The sequence below is a fragment of the Balaenoptera acutorostrata genome, chromosome 3 (assembly GCF_949987535.1).
Source record: "Balaenoptera acutorostrata chromosome 3, mBalAcu1.1, whole genome shotgun sequence".
Taxonomy (NCBI): Eukaryota; Metazoa; Chordata; class Mammalia; order Artiodactyla; family Balaenopteridae; genus Balaenoptera; species Balaenoptera acutorostrata.
The window spans coordinates 39,349,384-39,364,803 of record NC_080066.1 but is presented as its reverse complement, the minus strand read 5'-3'; the positions used below and the strand labels follow the sequence as shown (position 1 = coordinate 39,364,803).

The 15,420-nt window shown below is 56.8% G+C and overlaps 1 protein-coding gene across 1 annotated transcript; it reads right to left on the bottom strand.

The window, feature by feature from the left end:
• Window positions 1-1,065: 1,065 nt before the first annotated feature.
• On the bottom strand, window positions 1,066-15,055 carry MFGE8 (milk fat globule EGF and factor V/VIII domain containing). The gene is made up of 9 exons (XM_007194352.3): window positions 14,875-15,055; window positions 12,043-12,171; window positions 11,525-11,656; window positions 9,139-9,320; window positions 8,563-8,718; window positions 7,724-7,868; window positions 3,242-3,426; window positions 1,969-2,124; window positions 1,066-1,847 (listed from the first exon to the last, which is right to left on the bottom strand). The coding sequence occupies exons 1-9, from the start codon at window positions 14,945-14,947 to the stop codon at window positions 1,710-1,712; spliced, it is 1,296 nt and encodes a 431-aa protein (XP_007194414.1). The 5' UTR covers window positions 14,948-15,055; the 3' UTR covers window positions 1,066-1,709.
• Window positions 15,056-15,420: the final 365 nt, after the last annotated feature.

Here is a 15,420-nt window from a genome sequence, read left to right as displayed (position 1 = left end):
AGCAACCACCCAGAAAGACTGACTTCAAACCCAACCCATGCAGCTCCACGGAGGAGAGCTCTGAAACAGGAAGGAGTGAGCCAACAGACCCCCAGAGGTGGGGAGCCCCACAAACCCAGTTCATTCAGAGACCACAGCCTGGGCCTTTTATTCCATCCCTGCCCAGCCAGGAAGCCCTGGCAACAGGAGCTCTTGGGGGGGGAGCCACTTCCAGACTAATTTCTCTGATGAACTTCCAACAATGCCACACCCTCCCTTTGGCAGCCACATGGCCAGATCTGCTGCCTAGAGGTGCCTATGTGTACAAAGGCATGGCTCCCAAAGTCTGTTCCGGAAAATCCATCTTGTGTCCCAAGGTGTTGAATACTAGGGTGGTTTCATATGCCCCTTCCCAGCTAGTCAGTCCCTCTTTTATCTGCAAGCCCCACTTCCAGATCACTGGCCTGCACTGCCTCCCACTGGCCACTTCCTGATGGCCCCTGCATGATGTGAGGGGTGGGGGGAGAGGGGTACCCATGGAACTCTCCTCCCAGCCCTGGAGTGGAGTTGCCAGTGGCCTCTCAGGAACCAGTGTGCTGGGCCAGAAACGCCCCGCCCACTTGGGAGAGCCCTGGCCCCTCCCATCCCACACTGCACCCCGCCCTGGGGTTCCTGCAGCTCTGAAAGCAGCCCAGGTTCACTGAGTTTCTAATAGTTTCTCCAGCCCACCACTCCAGTTGCAGAGAAAATGGCAATTGCTGCAGAGGAAAACCAGCAGCCTCTGCCTGTCTTCCTGGCGTGGGAAGGGAGCAAAGGCATTTGTGAAGACAGCCTCTGCACAGGCCCCGCCCTGGGCACTCACCTGGCAGCAGCTATGGCCCTGGGGCTGCATGGGTCTGGAGGAGGAGAATTGAGGGGAAGAGTCCTGGCCCCTCTGGTGGGAACCCCCCCCCCCCAGTAGTCTCCTCCCTCTCTGTAGTCGGGCAGGTGACACAAGAATGCTGGGGCTCGGGGAGGACTCAGGGTGGGAACACCAGCCCAAGTCAAAGCCCATTTTGACGGAGCAATGATGAACCACAGCGAGAGTTCAGGGGGTGATATAAATATATTTTGGAAGCTGCCTGTGTACTCTGGGGTGAAGAACCAGCACAGAGGGCCCCCCAGGCCCAGCCACCTCCTCCCCCATCTCTCCACAGACCCACCCCACCCGCGTCTGTCTCTCTCTAGGCTTCAGGATGAGGGTCAAGAGGGGTCTCCAGGGAGACGAGGGGGAAGTGTCGGGGGGCTAGGTGGCAGCAGCAGAGTGGCAGCATCATGCCCCAGGGCTGAGGGGCAGGAGACCAGCACTCTCCAGCTTGGGGCCTCAGGGCCTATTCCTCCAGGGCCTTGGGAATGTGGGGTGTGGGAGAGGCGCTAGGGAGGACCCACGCGCCCTACTTCGCCCTTCCCTGTCCATCCCAGACCTACTCAACTCCCACCATGCCTAAGAAAATGGGATGGCATGAGGGGTGGGCACCAGGGGCATGTGGGAGGGGGAGGGGGAGGAGGAAGGGAGGGAGGGAGGAGGTGGAGGGAAGGAGGGAGGGAGAGACGACTGAAACCCCCACCCCCAGGCCAGCTACAATCAGGAGGGCGGGTGGAGAAGGCAGCAAGTCCCCAGAAGGCCAGGAGGACCAGGAAAGGGGCAGGTGCCCCCACGGCCCTTGCGGTCACTGCAGCCGGGCCTACCACTAACAGCCCAGCAGCTCCACGCGAAGGGTGATGCGGTTGTGCCAGGCCACAGGCAGGATGCGCACAAAGCGAGCCAGGAAAGGCACCTCAAACATGTTCTTCTTGTGGGAATTATTGTCCATGTTGCCAGGGAAGATCTGGAGACAGAGAGGGGGTCAGGAGGGCCCCAGAGCCAGCCTTCCTCCCCTCAGGGCCCCAGATCCCACTCGCAGGGCACCCCTGGAGTGGGGAGGGAAGGACAGCTGGACACACACTCACCTTGCTTTCCACGGCGCCCTGGTCCCTGTACTCAGTCCAGTTCACACCATCGTCACCATAGGCCACCTTGTAGGCTGCCACATACTGGATGTGGCCAAAGTCTCGGGCTCCCTGGGTGATGATGCCGGTCACTCGCTTCTGAGAGCCCAGGTCAATCTACAGGAAAAAAAAAAATCCACCCCATCTTCTTTGCTTGGACCATCTCCAGTAAGGTGGGAAAAGGCAGACACACTGGGGCATACAATCTAGTTTTGGGAAAACTACTTCACTTGGCAGAGCCTCAGTTTTCCATCTATAAAATGGGCATAAATAATCCCACCTACTTTGTCAGACACTGTTAAGCACTTTGCTGCAATGAAGCTCAGATTTCAGAGCCTGGGCTCCAGCCAACTCACTGCCAACTCCTCATAGGATAGGAACAGGGACAGGGGAGGCCACAGCCTATAGGGACATGAACTGCTCCTGAGGCCCCTGCAGGGCTGTCCACAGCCTGACATTGGTCCTGAGGGACTCCAAAGGCAGGCAGCTCCTCACAGAACCCAGCCCCACAGGCTAATGTGCTTGTTGGGGCCTAGAGATGCCCCTCCTGCCCCCCAGTTCCCTGCCCATCCCAGGGAGCCTGCCAGCTGCCCCTGGGCAGGCAGTGCCAAGACCCAGGCTGCAAACCCAACTCACTGCCAACAAGCGGGTGAGCCCCAGGCAAATCCCCACCCTGCCGGGACCCAGTTTCCTCATCTATAAAATGAGTGGATGCTCTGGTTTTCCATGACTCTCCTGTGCTTCCCAATTTCAATGAAATCCAAGGGCTGTCACATGGTGTGTTCTCAGACGGCAAGTTAGAGAGCATCCTCTGAGTGCAGGCAGAGAAATCCTGAAGTGTCCCTCCTCCGTCCTGCCCTGCTGTACGTGGGCTCAGCCTTATCACCCTGTGGCAGCCAATGGAGGTGGCCCTACCCCTACACACACACCACACACACACACACATACACACACACACACACACACACACACTCACCACCTGGGGCTGGGGGCCTTGGTGGAAGCATCACTGAGCTCCCCTACCATCCCCCCCTCTGGAGTTACAGAATCAGGAGAAAGGTGGGGATATGATAGGAAGAAGGAGCAAAGCCGAACACAAACAAGGCCGTGCTGAAACTCCCTCTTGGGGAGCAGAAGCCTGGGTTGGGCCAGGGTCATAGATCCAACAGCCCCACCCAAACCCACCCAACGCCAGCCTACCCCAGCCCTGCACTCCAGGGGGAGCCTGACCCACCTGCAGCCACTCAGAGGCACTGTTGGTCTGGGCGGTCCAGGCGTTGAACTTGCCCTGATTATCCAGCCGCGCAAAGGAGGGATACCAGCTAAAGGCACTGAGGCCCCAGGTTTTGTAGAAGCTGGAGGCTGTGATCTGCTTGCTGGGGATGGTGTTGTTCTTCAGTCCTAGGGGCTCGGCGCATCCTGCCAACAAGAGGGGTGCTGTCACCCAGATCTGGGGTCCACAGCCTCCCAGGGGTGTGAGCGTGAGGTGGTGAAGGGGAAAGAACTCTGTGGCTCCTGACCGACCTCTGGTATCCTCTTGGACAACAGACGGAAGATCCTTCCGCCTTTTAGGGCCAACTGTTCTATTTGCTTACCGACAGCCCCACCTACTCCTCATCTCAGCTCCCACCCCGCGCCCCTCACTTGCTCTGCACAGATCACCCACTGCTCTTCTCCCTCTGCACCAGGGCAGGCCCTGATCCACCACCTCCACCCTCCTTCAAGGCCTGACTCATGGGACACCTCCTCCAAGAAGCCTGCCCTGACCACCTCACTTGGGTGGGACTTCTCCCTCCTCTGGACTCACAGCACTTCCTCTGTCACTCCTACAGTACAGCTGCTATTCACAGCGCTGAGTCCTGGGATAACCGTCAAGAGTGCTAATAACAACCATCTCACTGACTCAGTGCCGACTTTAGTCATTTAATCTACCACACAAAAACCGGAACGAAGAGGATATTAGTAACCCCATTCCACAGATGAGAAAACTGAGGCTGGGAGACATTAAGCACTGTGCGCAAGTCTCACACACACACACACTCCTAATTACCATGTCACACTGTGACACTATCTCCACCATTCCTGCACCCACCCAGAGCCGTGAAGGCCTGCCTGGTGGTGACCCAGCGATGAGCAGGACAACATTCCTGCTCTCTAGCAGGTGGAAGCCGAAAAGTCAGAACTCCTGGGGCTCAGGAACGACCCTGTATCCCTGCCCCACAGCCCCTCCCAGAGGGCCTTCACACACTCACTACCTGGCATGCTGTCAGAGAGGCCTGGGAGGGCTACCTGAGAAGCTGGCCTTGGTTTCACTCAGGCCTGCTCCAAACACTCAGGAATGTGCCGGGCTGTTCTGCACCTGCAGGTGGCCAGAACAGTTGGGAACGGGCAGGAGATAAAACTCCCAAAAGAACGAAGGGCGTGTCTCACACGTGGCAGAATCACCACTGCACAACTGCCTGTCCCTTTGCAAAATCAGGAGTGGGAGAGTGGGCTTGGAAAGTCATGGCTGCATCTGGGAGCTGACTATAGTACCCAGTGCTTTACCTCACTGTCTCCCCACACGCTTGCTCCCTTGCCACTAAAGAATTTGCCTCCAGAGTGTGCTGATGCCGACCAATCGTACCATCTCCTCGTGACGGTGGTGCACCAGGTAACCTCCACCCTGCTCCCACAAAGAGAGGCTGCTGGGCTGGGAGGTGGCTCATCCCACGGCTCCAGACCTGGAGGGCCATGAGGCCGGCACAAGCCTGGGGCACTCTGCAGAGGACGCCAAGGCATCACTTGCCCACGGTGGAACCTTCTACAGATCATCTGCTTCCAGCAGTTCATGCCCCCGTCACTTATGGCATGTCAGACAGCCTTCCACATAAAATGCAACTGGGCAGGGCACCAAGCCGAGAGCAGGACTGTCAGCTCCACCACTCGCTATGTGACCCTGGGAAGTCCCTCCCCTCTCTGGTCCTCAGACTCCCCATCTATAAAATGAGGTGCCAGAGCAGTGCTTCTCACAGCTCACCTGGGGACCTTGTTAATATGAGGATTCTGTCTCAGAAAGTCAAGGGTGGGGCTGGGAGTTTGCATTTCTACAAGCTCCCAGGTGATGCTCATCCTGCTGGTCCATGGAGCTCACTTTAGTAGAAGGCTCTAATCTGCCCAATCCATTGACTCCACCACCCTGATCCAAGCCACCTTATCTTCCCACATGTCTCCCGCCTCACTCACAATGGCCCTCTGCCCCCATTCTCCCTATACAGCCTAAGGGATCTCTTCTAGACCCAACTCTAATCATGTCCTATTAGCACTCCCTCCACAATGGCTGCCCCTTGTTCTCAGGATAAAGACCTGAATCCTTAAAATGGTCTACATGGCCCCTGCCTGGTCTGTCTCTGCCCACCTCTCCAGCCTCATCACCCACCAAGCTACCCCCTCATTCTCTAGGCTCCAGCTCCACTGGCCTCCCTTCTATCCTTTACATGCCCCAGGGCCTTTGCATATGTCAATTCCTTGCCTGGGATGCCCTTTCCAAGTTCTTCACACGTCTTGATCTCCATCATTCAGCCTCTACTTAAACGCCATCCCAACACAGCAGTCCCCATGCCATTCCCTCTCTTCACTCCAAGTCACCCTCATCACATCTCCCTCTCATGTTTCCTTCATAGTTCTTACTGCTATCTGAACTTTCTTTTATTTGCTCGTTGTCTCACATCAGCCTCCCTCATTAGAATGCAATTTCCATGAGGTCAGGGATCTCACCTATATTGCTCCCTAGAGCCAGGCACTCAGAAGGAGCTTAATAAATATCTTAATAAATGTCTACTGAGTTAAATAACTAATCAATTCACCAAGGACACCTTGCCTGCTGGTGAAGAGGAATCCTGGTGCAGGGCATACCCAGAAATGTCCAGACCTCAGCCCCACGCATGTGCACACAGGCACACACCAACACTCCCCAGGTGACCGGAATGCCTATAAGGGAAAGGAGATGGTCCAGTCCTTGAGGGAAGCAGACAGAAAAACTTCACTTCCTCGGCTCGCCAGACTCACCCTCTCTTGGCCTTGGAGGTAACCGGCTGTGACAGGCCTAGGCCGGCAATTAGCCAAAGGCTTCAGACTATGACAGTGAGTAGTGAGGGACTCCAGGGAGAGGAGCCCAGGGTGGGGGGCCCCAGACCTGTCTCTGTCCTTTACCAACTGCCTGAATTTCCTTTTAGCAAAAGGCAAAGTCTTTAACTTCCCACTTAAAACAGTTAGGCTTGGGGGACTTCCCTGGTGGTCCTGTGGTTAAGGCTCCATGCTCCCCATGCAGGGGACCTGGGTTCGATCCCTGGTCGGGGAACTAGATCCCACATGCATGCTGCAACTAAGGATCCTGCGTGCCGCAACTAAGACCTGGCACAGCCAAAATAAATAAATAAATAAATTTTTTTCTTTTTTTTAAAAAGAACAATTAGGCTCAAAAAGCAGTGACCCTGGGAGCAAGAATATGTTGGCTCAAGTTCATACTTAAAAAAAAGACTAAACGCAGACAGTCACTGAACTGAGCTCTGAGTGGTATTGGGCAGTAACTAAAACGGGATAACAGAAAGAGGTGCCACAGAGGGTGGAAGGGGGAGCAGAGGGTGGGTCTTGGGTTAAGACAAGAAAGACAGAGAGCCACCTCTGCTCTGCAGCTCTGCCTAGTGAGCCCTACAGTTCTGCCGGTGGCCAGCAGGTGGCACTGTGGCTGCAAAAAGAGGGAAACATCAGACCTCAGAGAAGGCAAGGCTGGGCTGAGCTGGGCAGAGACAAGGCCCTCAGCCCAAGCTCTGCACCCTGACCTCACCAGTGGTGAGATTTTTTTATGACTCAGCAGAAACCTATCCCTTTCTGGTCCCCCATCCCTCCATCTGAGAATCTCTCCGGAAAGGGCAACAAGAATCACCATCCCCAGGGGACTTCCCTGGAGGTCCAGTGGTTAAGACTTCACCTTCCAATGCAGGGGGTACAGGTTCAATCCCTGGTCAGGGAGCTAAGATCCCATATGCCTCTCAGCCAAAAAACCAAAACATAAAACAGAAGCAATACTGTAACAAAATCAATAAAAACTTTAAAAATTGTCCTCATCAAAAAAAATCTTTAAAAAAAAAAAGCACTATCTCCAGCCCTATGACCCTAGAAGTCCCCATGTTTCTCTTGAATGCAGGCTACAGGTCTGGAGGTAGAAACAGTGGATGGGTAGGTGTCAGAAGCCCGGGGATTCAGACCATCTTTTAATACCTACCAGCTGTGTGCCCCTGATAAACAATTTATCTGGGCCTCATTTTCCTCATTCATTCATTCACTCACTCATCCATCAATATTTATTGAGTGCCTATGAGCCAGGCTCTGTTATAGGCACTGGGAATGCAGCAGTGAACAAAACAAACTCCTTGCCCTCGTGGAACTGACATCTGCAAAACAGAACTAATGCTACATGTTCTAGAAGCTCAAGGAACCGATCAGAGTAAGTGAAAATATTTTGAAAATTGAAGTGGTGTCTTTTTTTCCTCTACCAACCAGCAAAGAGCAAACACCTGGGCAGGACTGCTGATGGCCAGGTGATCCCTCTCGTGGCCATCTCCTGTGAGAGCCCAGGTTCCTGGGCCTTGCTGCCACCCTACTCAGCTCAGCTTGGCTGAGAAAAGAGGGGGCAGGGAGAGCCATCTCCGAGGATTACAGAGCCTCCAGCACTCACCATTCAACTCACAGCCAAGGAGCTCAAAGCGAAGGGTGCAGCCCCGGTGGCAGATCACGGGCACCAGTCTCACATACTGCACCTCCAGAGGGGTTTCAAACAGGTTGACCTTCAGGCCGCTGTTGTCCACATTACCCATAAATATCTAGGAGGGAAGAGGCAGATTGGAGGAGTGGGTCAGTGTGGGCAGTCCCACTTCCTGGAGTGGTCTCCCCTTCCTCTTTGGGCCTGGAGGCAGAGGTGGGCTTAGCAGAGCCAGGAGGGGCTCAGCCCTTCCTCTGACCACCCCACAGCCCTCAACACAGATTCCCCTTTTCAGATCCTCCTTGGTCACCACGGGGCCTGGGCATAAACCCCTGTCTTTCGCACAGGGCCACCTATGATCTATAGGGTGCCTCTGTGCAAATTAGGAAAAGGTACTCCTTTCTCAAAAGACTTTTTTATAACAATTTTCCCACAGATAGAAGTACACAAACATGATGTGAATGGTGCTGACTTAGTAATGACACCCTTGAGCAGTGTACAACCTGTATGACTGTACATGGTATCCCTGACGGCTCTGAATGCATCCCATATCCACCACTACCGCCACTCTCAGCAAGTCATTGAACCTTTTTGAGTCTCACTATTCTTATCTATAAAGTGGGGCTATTACTTTTAACCACAGAGCACGGGCACAATCTGGGTTTCCCAATTTCTTCAAACCAAGATACACCTGAAAACCCACCTCATGGCCAATCAGCCAGGGCACCCTCACCTCAATGGGGGCCCTCAAACAGCGCTGGAACCCCAGGGGTTGCTGACCACAGCCCTTCTTTAGGGCTCACAACAAACCTCACCTTATCTCCTGACTCCCCTGCACCCTGGATGAACTGGAACTTGCGCCCATTGGTGCTGTAGGCCACCTTGAAAGTCTTCAGGTACTCGGCACTGCCTGCGCGGCTAGCACCCTGCGTCACCACGCCTGTCACCCGCATCTTCCGCATCAGGTTCACCTGGACCAGGACAGGAAGGACAGAACCCCTATCTCCCAGATTCTTTTCACCCCCATCACTCCCCCAGCCCAGAAGGAGAACAGCCCAAGCAGGGCAAATAAGGGAGGCTTTCTCATCTGGCCCTCTCCAGGCTTTGGACCCAGTGCTCAGGGAAGCACACAAGGACAAGCTTCCAGAGGCCTCGTACAGTGCAAAGAGCCCCTCTACAGCCTAGCGTTCACTCCCCCTCATCCTGCCCATGCACTCCAGGCCCCCCAAAGCTGCCCTCTACTTAAAGATACTTCACCCGTGGGAACCTGCTACCATGCTACCTGGACCCCGGTTATGAACCCTCCCGTGGTGACCCCCAAATGCAGGCGCACTCATCCCGCCTTCTCCATTCCCATCACGCTATGCACCCCTGAGCCATCCCTTCCATACCTGGATCCAGGGGTTTCTATCGTAGTTGCTGGATGTCCATGCGTTGACAATGCCCGTGAGGTGCAGGCGGGCCAGATCCGGGGCCCAGCGCTGCAAACCCATGAAACCAAAGTGCATGGACGAGGCGGAGATCTGGGAGTCGGCGATAGCGCCCGTCTCCATGCCCAGCGGCGAGATGCAGACTGAGGGGGGAGGGGGCAGTCAGAGGGCCACCCGAGCAGGCGGGGCCCAGAGGACACAAGAACAAGACAGTGTGGCCTCTGCCGGGGACCCAGAGCAGAGACCATGAAGGGACAATGAGGGCCAAGGAGGAGGTACCAAGACAAGGTGCACAGTGAGGAAGAGAGGGGCTGGGCAGAGTCACTGGGGGTTGGGACCCTGGGCTGCCAGAAGGTTCTAGGGCAGGCCGGCACTCATGGTACTGCCATGACTGGCAGCTGATGTCCCCCACCAGGCTGCAGTAGGTGGTCTCGTTTTTACAGGATATGGAGCAGCAATTATTCAAAGGGGGGGGTGGGCTGCTGAGCGAATACCAGCGTGGCCTCCTCTTCCTTTGTGTCCCTGCCCCATCAGGAGGACCACCACATCCAGCCCAGTCCCTGGCTCCCCCAGGAGGATGGTCTTGGAAGAAGCAATGCCTCAGACAGCAATGAACAGTACTCGTACTGCACATAAAGCAAGAAGCAAATCTGCCTGGAGTTTTCTAGAATCCCACTGGCAGGAGTTTTCTGGATGGGGTGTGAGTGCCATTCTGTTTTCCCTCATATCCTTTGCCCCTTCTAGCTACTGGTCCTGACCCAGCCATCTGGGAAGCTGCCCCTGGCCAAGCGATGTGGTCCTTGGGGGCCGAGCCTGTGTGCCTGGGGCTCAGCTCCCAAGCAGAGAACCCAGGACAGATCCACTCTTATTCCAACACCCCAGGCTCACGCCGAGCTCGGTGTCTGACATTCTCACAGGGAGAGTGAGGCACAAGGGAGGCCATACACCCAAGATCAGAGCCGGCCACTGGCTGAGCAGAGACCTGAACCCAGGTCTGCTCTGTCCTCACAGCCCCCATGCCCACACCCAGAGGGCCCCAAACGTGCATTCTTTGGGCCTGTGGGGTCCTGCTGGGCTCCAAGGAAACACACCATGTAACAGATAAGGAGGGGCTGCAAAGGTCTCTCTGGGGGTGTTCCTCCAGCTTTGTGGTCGCCTCCTGCCTTCTGCCCCAGGTGCTGCCATATCCAGCCTGGGACAGACCCCAGGCCGAGGAGCGGAAGGAGGCTAGATGAGTAATCCCCACTCAGGCACACCCAGGGTTACCTGGGCTCCCAGCACGGTAATTAGTGGGCCCACCTGGCCCCACCCAGGGCTCCGTGGGCCTTGGCGACCCCGCTCCCCCGCATTCCTCCACCCAGTATCTCAGACACATGGGCCTCAGCCCAGGGCCCAGGGCCCAGGCCCTCGGGGCTGTCTCCTCTAAGATGAAGGGCGTCACAGGCACTTCATCTGCTCTCCCCCAGAAGCCGGCTCCCACGGGGCTGGCCCTGCCCTCCCTCCTCCTCCTGGAGCCCAGCCCCACATCTGCCGACAGCAGGACCGCTTGCCCCCTGCCCGCAGTGCTCACTGACAGACCCACCGGACTGCAGACGACTGGCACCACCACCCCTACTCCCCCCACCCCTGCGCCTAGACATGGCCTCGCCTGCCCCACAGCAGGTGAGGAAGAGTCCTGGTTTGTGGGAGGGACCCCAGCCAGGCCAGGAGGGAGACGGCGTGCACAGACATTGCTGGCCAGGTCTGCCGGGTACCCGCCCAGCGCCGTTCTGTGGCCGCGTGGATGACCAAGCAGGCCAGGCGGGTCAGCCCCTCTGCACACGCAGGGCCTCTGAGCACCTGACCGTGAGGGGATGACCCAGCCTGCCCAGGCCTCTCCCTCTTCCCAGAGCTCTGTGATGAAGCCAGAGGTCAAACCTGGGCCAGAACTGTCGGACCCTGAGGCTCAAACCTTATTAACTAACCTCCTGGGCCCCAAAAGATTAAGAATCTGTTGGTTTTCCCCTCTTGGTAGAAAAATGCCAAGACTTTACCCTAATGCTGTGTGTCTGGTTCATGGTGACAGAAAATAACACTCCCACGACCTCTGGGGTTACCACCAGCCCTCACTCCCCTGCAGGGACATCAGGCCTGGCCTGCAGTCCCAGGAGAGAGGGCCAGGCAGGAAGAAGCCTGGGGAGGGACAACAGGGTCCCGCGCCCCTCCCCACACACCACCCTGGCCTAACTGAGGCTCTGTCCCCTGCCTCAGTGCACCCTGACGCAGGAATAAGGCTGGCACACTGCCTGGGCTGCCAGGACTGTGGCTCAGGGTCTGCCCCCTGGAACAGGCACCCCCAGATACTCACCGATCTCACAGTGGATGCCTGTGTAGCCATGAGGGCACTTGCAGATGTACTGGGTGAAGACATCCCCTCGGTGGAAGTCGTCAATCACATGGCATTCGGCATCACTGTGGCAGGGATTTGGGAAACAGGGACCTGGGGAGAGGGAGGCAGGTGAGATGGGCAGGTGATCAGGAAGGAGCTGGGGACAGGCAGCAGCAGATGGGCCAAGCCCAAAAGGACCCTCCGCCCAAACTCGGCCCACTGCCCGCCTCCCCCAACCATCTCGTCCCTCCCCCCTCCCAATCTGCCCAATGGGGCCTGGGCCAGCCTGGAGCCAAGAAGGGTCACGGGTAGGCGAGTCAGCCCAAGTGAAGGAAGCACCCAGCTTCCCAAGTGGCCTGGGAGCTTCCAGGGAAAAGCTGGTGGGCAACAGGAGGGGTGCTGGGGACCAGTGTCCACTTCAGGAGGAGCTCAGCCCAGCAGCCTGGGCTGCAACTGGGAGCCAGTGGGAAGCAGCAGGCATGGCCCAGAGCGGGTACCTCTCTCAGTCTCATTGCATATGAGGCCTGTGAAGCCTTCAGGGCAGAGGCAGTGGAAGGGGGGTTTTCTGTCCTGGTCCAACAAGCAGGTCCCACCATGCAGGCACTGGCTGGAGTCACAGAAGTCACCTGCAATGACAGTTCTGAGTCAGGAACAAGTCGTTCATCGAGTAAATATCTGGGGGGCCAACTACCATGTACGTCCTGGGCCCCTGAGACAGAGAAATCAGATGCAGTCCAGGCCTCAAGAAGCCAGAGGAAAGAGGCGGACAAGTCACCACGTAATGAAGACGGACCATGAGCTCTGACAGAAGCCTGCATGAGGGGCCCCCGGAGGATGGTTTCTGCCAGGGAGCAGGAAGTTTCAGAGGTGGGGACATCTGAGCTAGTTTAAAAGTCAGAGAGGGAGGGACTTCCCTGGCCGTCCAGTGGTTAAGACTCTGTGCTTCCAATGCAGGGGGCACAGGTTCGATCCCTGGTCAGGGAACTAAGATCCCACATGCCCTGCAGCATGGCCAAAAAAAAAAAAAAGTCAGAGTGGGAGGGTGTCGGGCTGGGGAATGAGGAAAGAACTTTCTTCAGAAAAGCAGAAGCACAGAGGACATGGTATGCTGGAGAACAGTAAGACATTGCTGAAAAGGGAGACTGGTAGGGACTCTTAAGAATGACAAGTTTAGACTTTTCATCCTGCAGAACAGGGTTCTTAACCTTCCTTTAGTCTCCCCACCATTGTCCCCCAGGAAAAAAAGTCAGAGATTCTCAAGCATGAGGTGGGAGTGGGGAAGCCATTTCTTAGTTGGGGATGGAGAATGTCAAGAAAAGGCCATCTGCAGAGATGTGGATGGGCTGCCCAGGGTGGGGAGGCATCCTGTAGCTACACAAAGATCCCTCTGGCTCTGTGTGGAAATATGACTGGAGCAGGTGAGGTAGGAAACCAGGAGAGCATCAAGGAGGCTGTCACAGGCTCCTGGTAAGACAGGAAGTCAGGCGAAGGGGTGAGGAGGAAGGACAGATTTGAGAAAAACTGGACGACTAGAGGTGGGAAGAGGGCTAGAGAGGACATCACAGCTTCTGGCTGGGGGCCTGGCTGACACATGTGCACTGTTAGCCTGTCCCCGATCCCTTGATTCGAGTGAACTTCAGCTCACTAGGTCAGCCAGGCCTGCGGAGCACCTTCTAGCTGACCTTAGCATCCCAGAAGGGCTGCCTCAGACCCCACACCCAAACCCGTCATTTGGGGTAAAACATGAGACATCTTTTTTCCTCCCTGCAGAGTCAAGCCATCCCAGGCTGGAGGCCCTCCTGAGATCCCAAAGCCCCAGAGACCTGGGCCGGGGCTCCAGTGAAGGGAACACTGTTAATGAGCGATGGAGGCCTCAGAGCTCCACCTCAGCGTGGGCCTCGGGAGCTTAAGGCGGCTCCCAATGAGCTATTAGTCATTGGCTTTAAATAGCAGGTTAATCCCCTCCCTGACCTGACAGGCGGCGGGCACTGCCACGGCAGAGGCTTGAGAATGGCCAGAGCCCTGGGCTTCTGACCTGGCAAGGTCCAACTCCCCTCTCTCCCCCTCCCAAAGTGCCCTCTCCCTGTACTGCTCCAGGGCAAAGCAGGTGAGTGGGAAAAAGGGAAAGGGAAAGGTCTCCCTTACCTGGCAGGCCCTTGACTGACTCACCTGCGCACTGCAGCTGTGGTACTTCCCCCTTCCCACAAAGCCAGGTCACCCTACACAAAACCACCTTTGGGATTTCAGGGTCCTGCCCTCTTTGGGAGAGTTCCCCAGGGACATTTTGCCAGGGCTCAGGCTCTGGGGCCAGAGAGGAGTGGCAAGGGACTTTTAAGACCCAGCCAGCTCTCCATGTCTCGGGGGAGATTGGAGTGGCCTTAGGCTTCCACTCCAGGCCTGGGGGTCAGACTGGCACCGGATGGCAGAGCCAGGGCTCAGCTGGGACCCACCCCCGCCCCCAACTTGCTTCAGCCAATCCTATTTCTATGAGAAAATGATGGAGGGGGTGCCTGAAGAGTCTTTGCCATCTCCTCCCACCCCGTGGGCACCCTTTCCTCAGCCCACTGTGAAGCAAATGGGGCATCCCCATGACCACCCTGCTGGAGGCCCAGCTGCCAGCAGGATGTATCCTAGGCAGGGGAGGAGGACCAAGGAAGATAAAGCAGCAGCCCAAGGCCGCAGGGGGAGGGGGGTAGTCAGGAGCTGCCACCTCAGGAGGGAGCCCTTTTCCAAGTCCCTCCCCAGGCTCCTCGCCCCCTCTGGGGTCCCACCTGGAGGCCCTTCCATTCCACCGACTCCCCAGCCCTTCGCTTATCTGACCAGACACCTACTTTTAAGCAGAGGATAAAATTCCAGCGAACTGACCAGCCGCCAGGGCTGGGAAGGGAGTTACCAGGGAAAGTTGGCTGGAGAAGACTTATCAGTACAAGAGTCCTAGAAACTTCCTGGTGGAAGGAACGCGCGAGTCAGACACAGTTCAGTGGCCTCATTTTACAGATGGGAAAAGAGAGGCCCTACACAGCGGATTCCTTTGTTCTGTGTAAGCCACATCCCTGGGGGAGGCTGGGCTGTCACCCAGTGTCCCGAGTCCCCGCCCAGCGCTCAAGCCTCTATCACCGGCCAAAACCCCTCCGGCGCGGATACAGCAGGAGAGGCCGAGAGCATCCCCGCCTCCCTCCCGGGCGCAGCCGGAGAGGTCGCCCCTCCGCTCGGCGCCGGCTCTTTGACCAAGTTTGTAAACAGTGGAAGTAGAGGGAGGGCGCGGCGGCGAACTTCCGAGCGGCGCGGAGAGGAGGGGCGAGTGCGAGAGGGCGGCGCGATCGACTCACCGGAGAAGGCGAAGAGTCCTGAGGCGCAGAGGAGCGCGCCGCAGAGCGCGGCCAGCAGACGGGTGCCCGGCATGGTGTGGGGATGCGGGCCCGAGACCCGGTGCTTGGGCTGTTCAGACCCGGCGGTTCTCACTCCTTCTCCTGGACGGGAATAAATCAGCCAGCGCAGCACCTCCCACTGGGCCACGTGCTCCGCCCAGGCCCGCCAGAGGCGGACTCGGGGCGGGGCTCCGCGGCTGGGAGGGAATGGGGGGGATCCGAGGGCTTCGCGGCCACCCACTCCAGCCCCGGCCACGCCCGGCGTCCCGCGTGGTGCTGGTGACCAGGCCCTGAGTCTTGAGTCGACTGGGCTAGAAAGGGCTCAGAAGGAGTTGTTTGTTCTTTGCTTTTTGTTTTTTAAACTGTTGGCTTCAGAAAATATGCTAAACCTTATTCATAACAAGAAAAACGCAAATTACGAGTACCATGTTTCAGTTATCAGATTGGCAAGTATCAAATTATTAGCGCACCGTTAGTGCGAGGCTACGGGAACAGGCTCAAGCATGC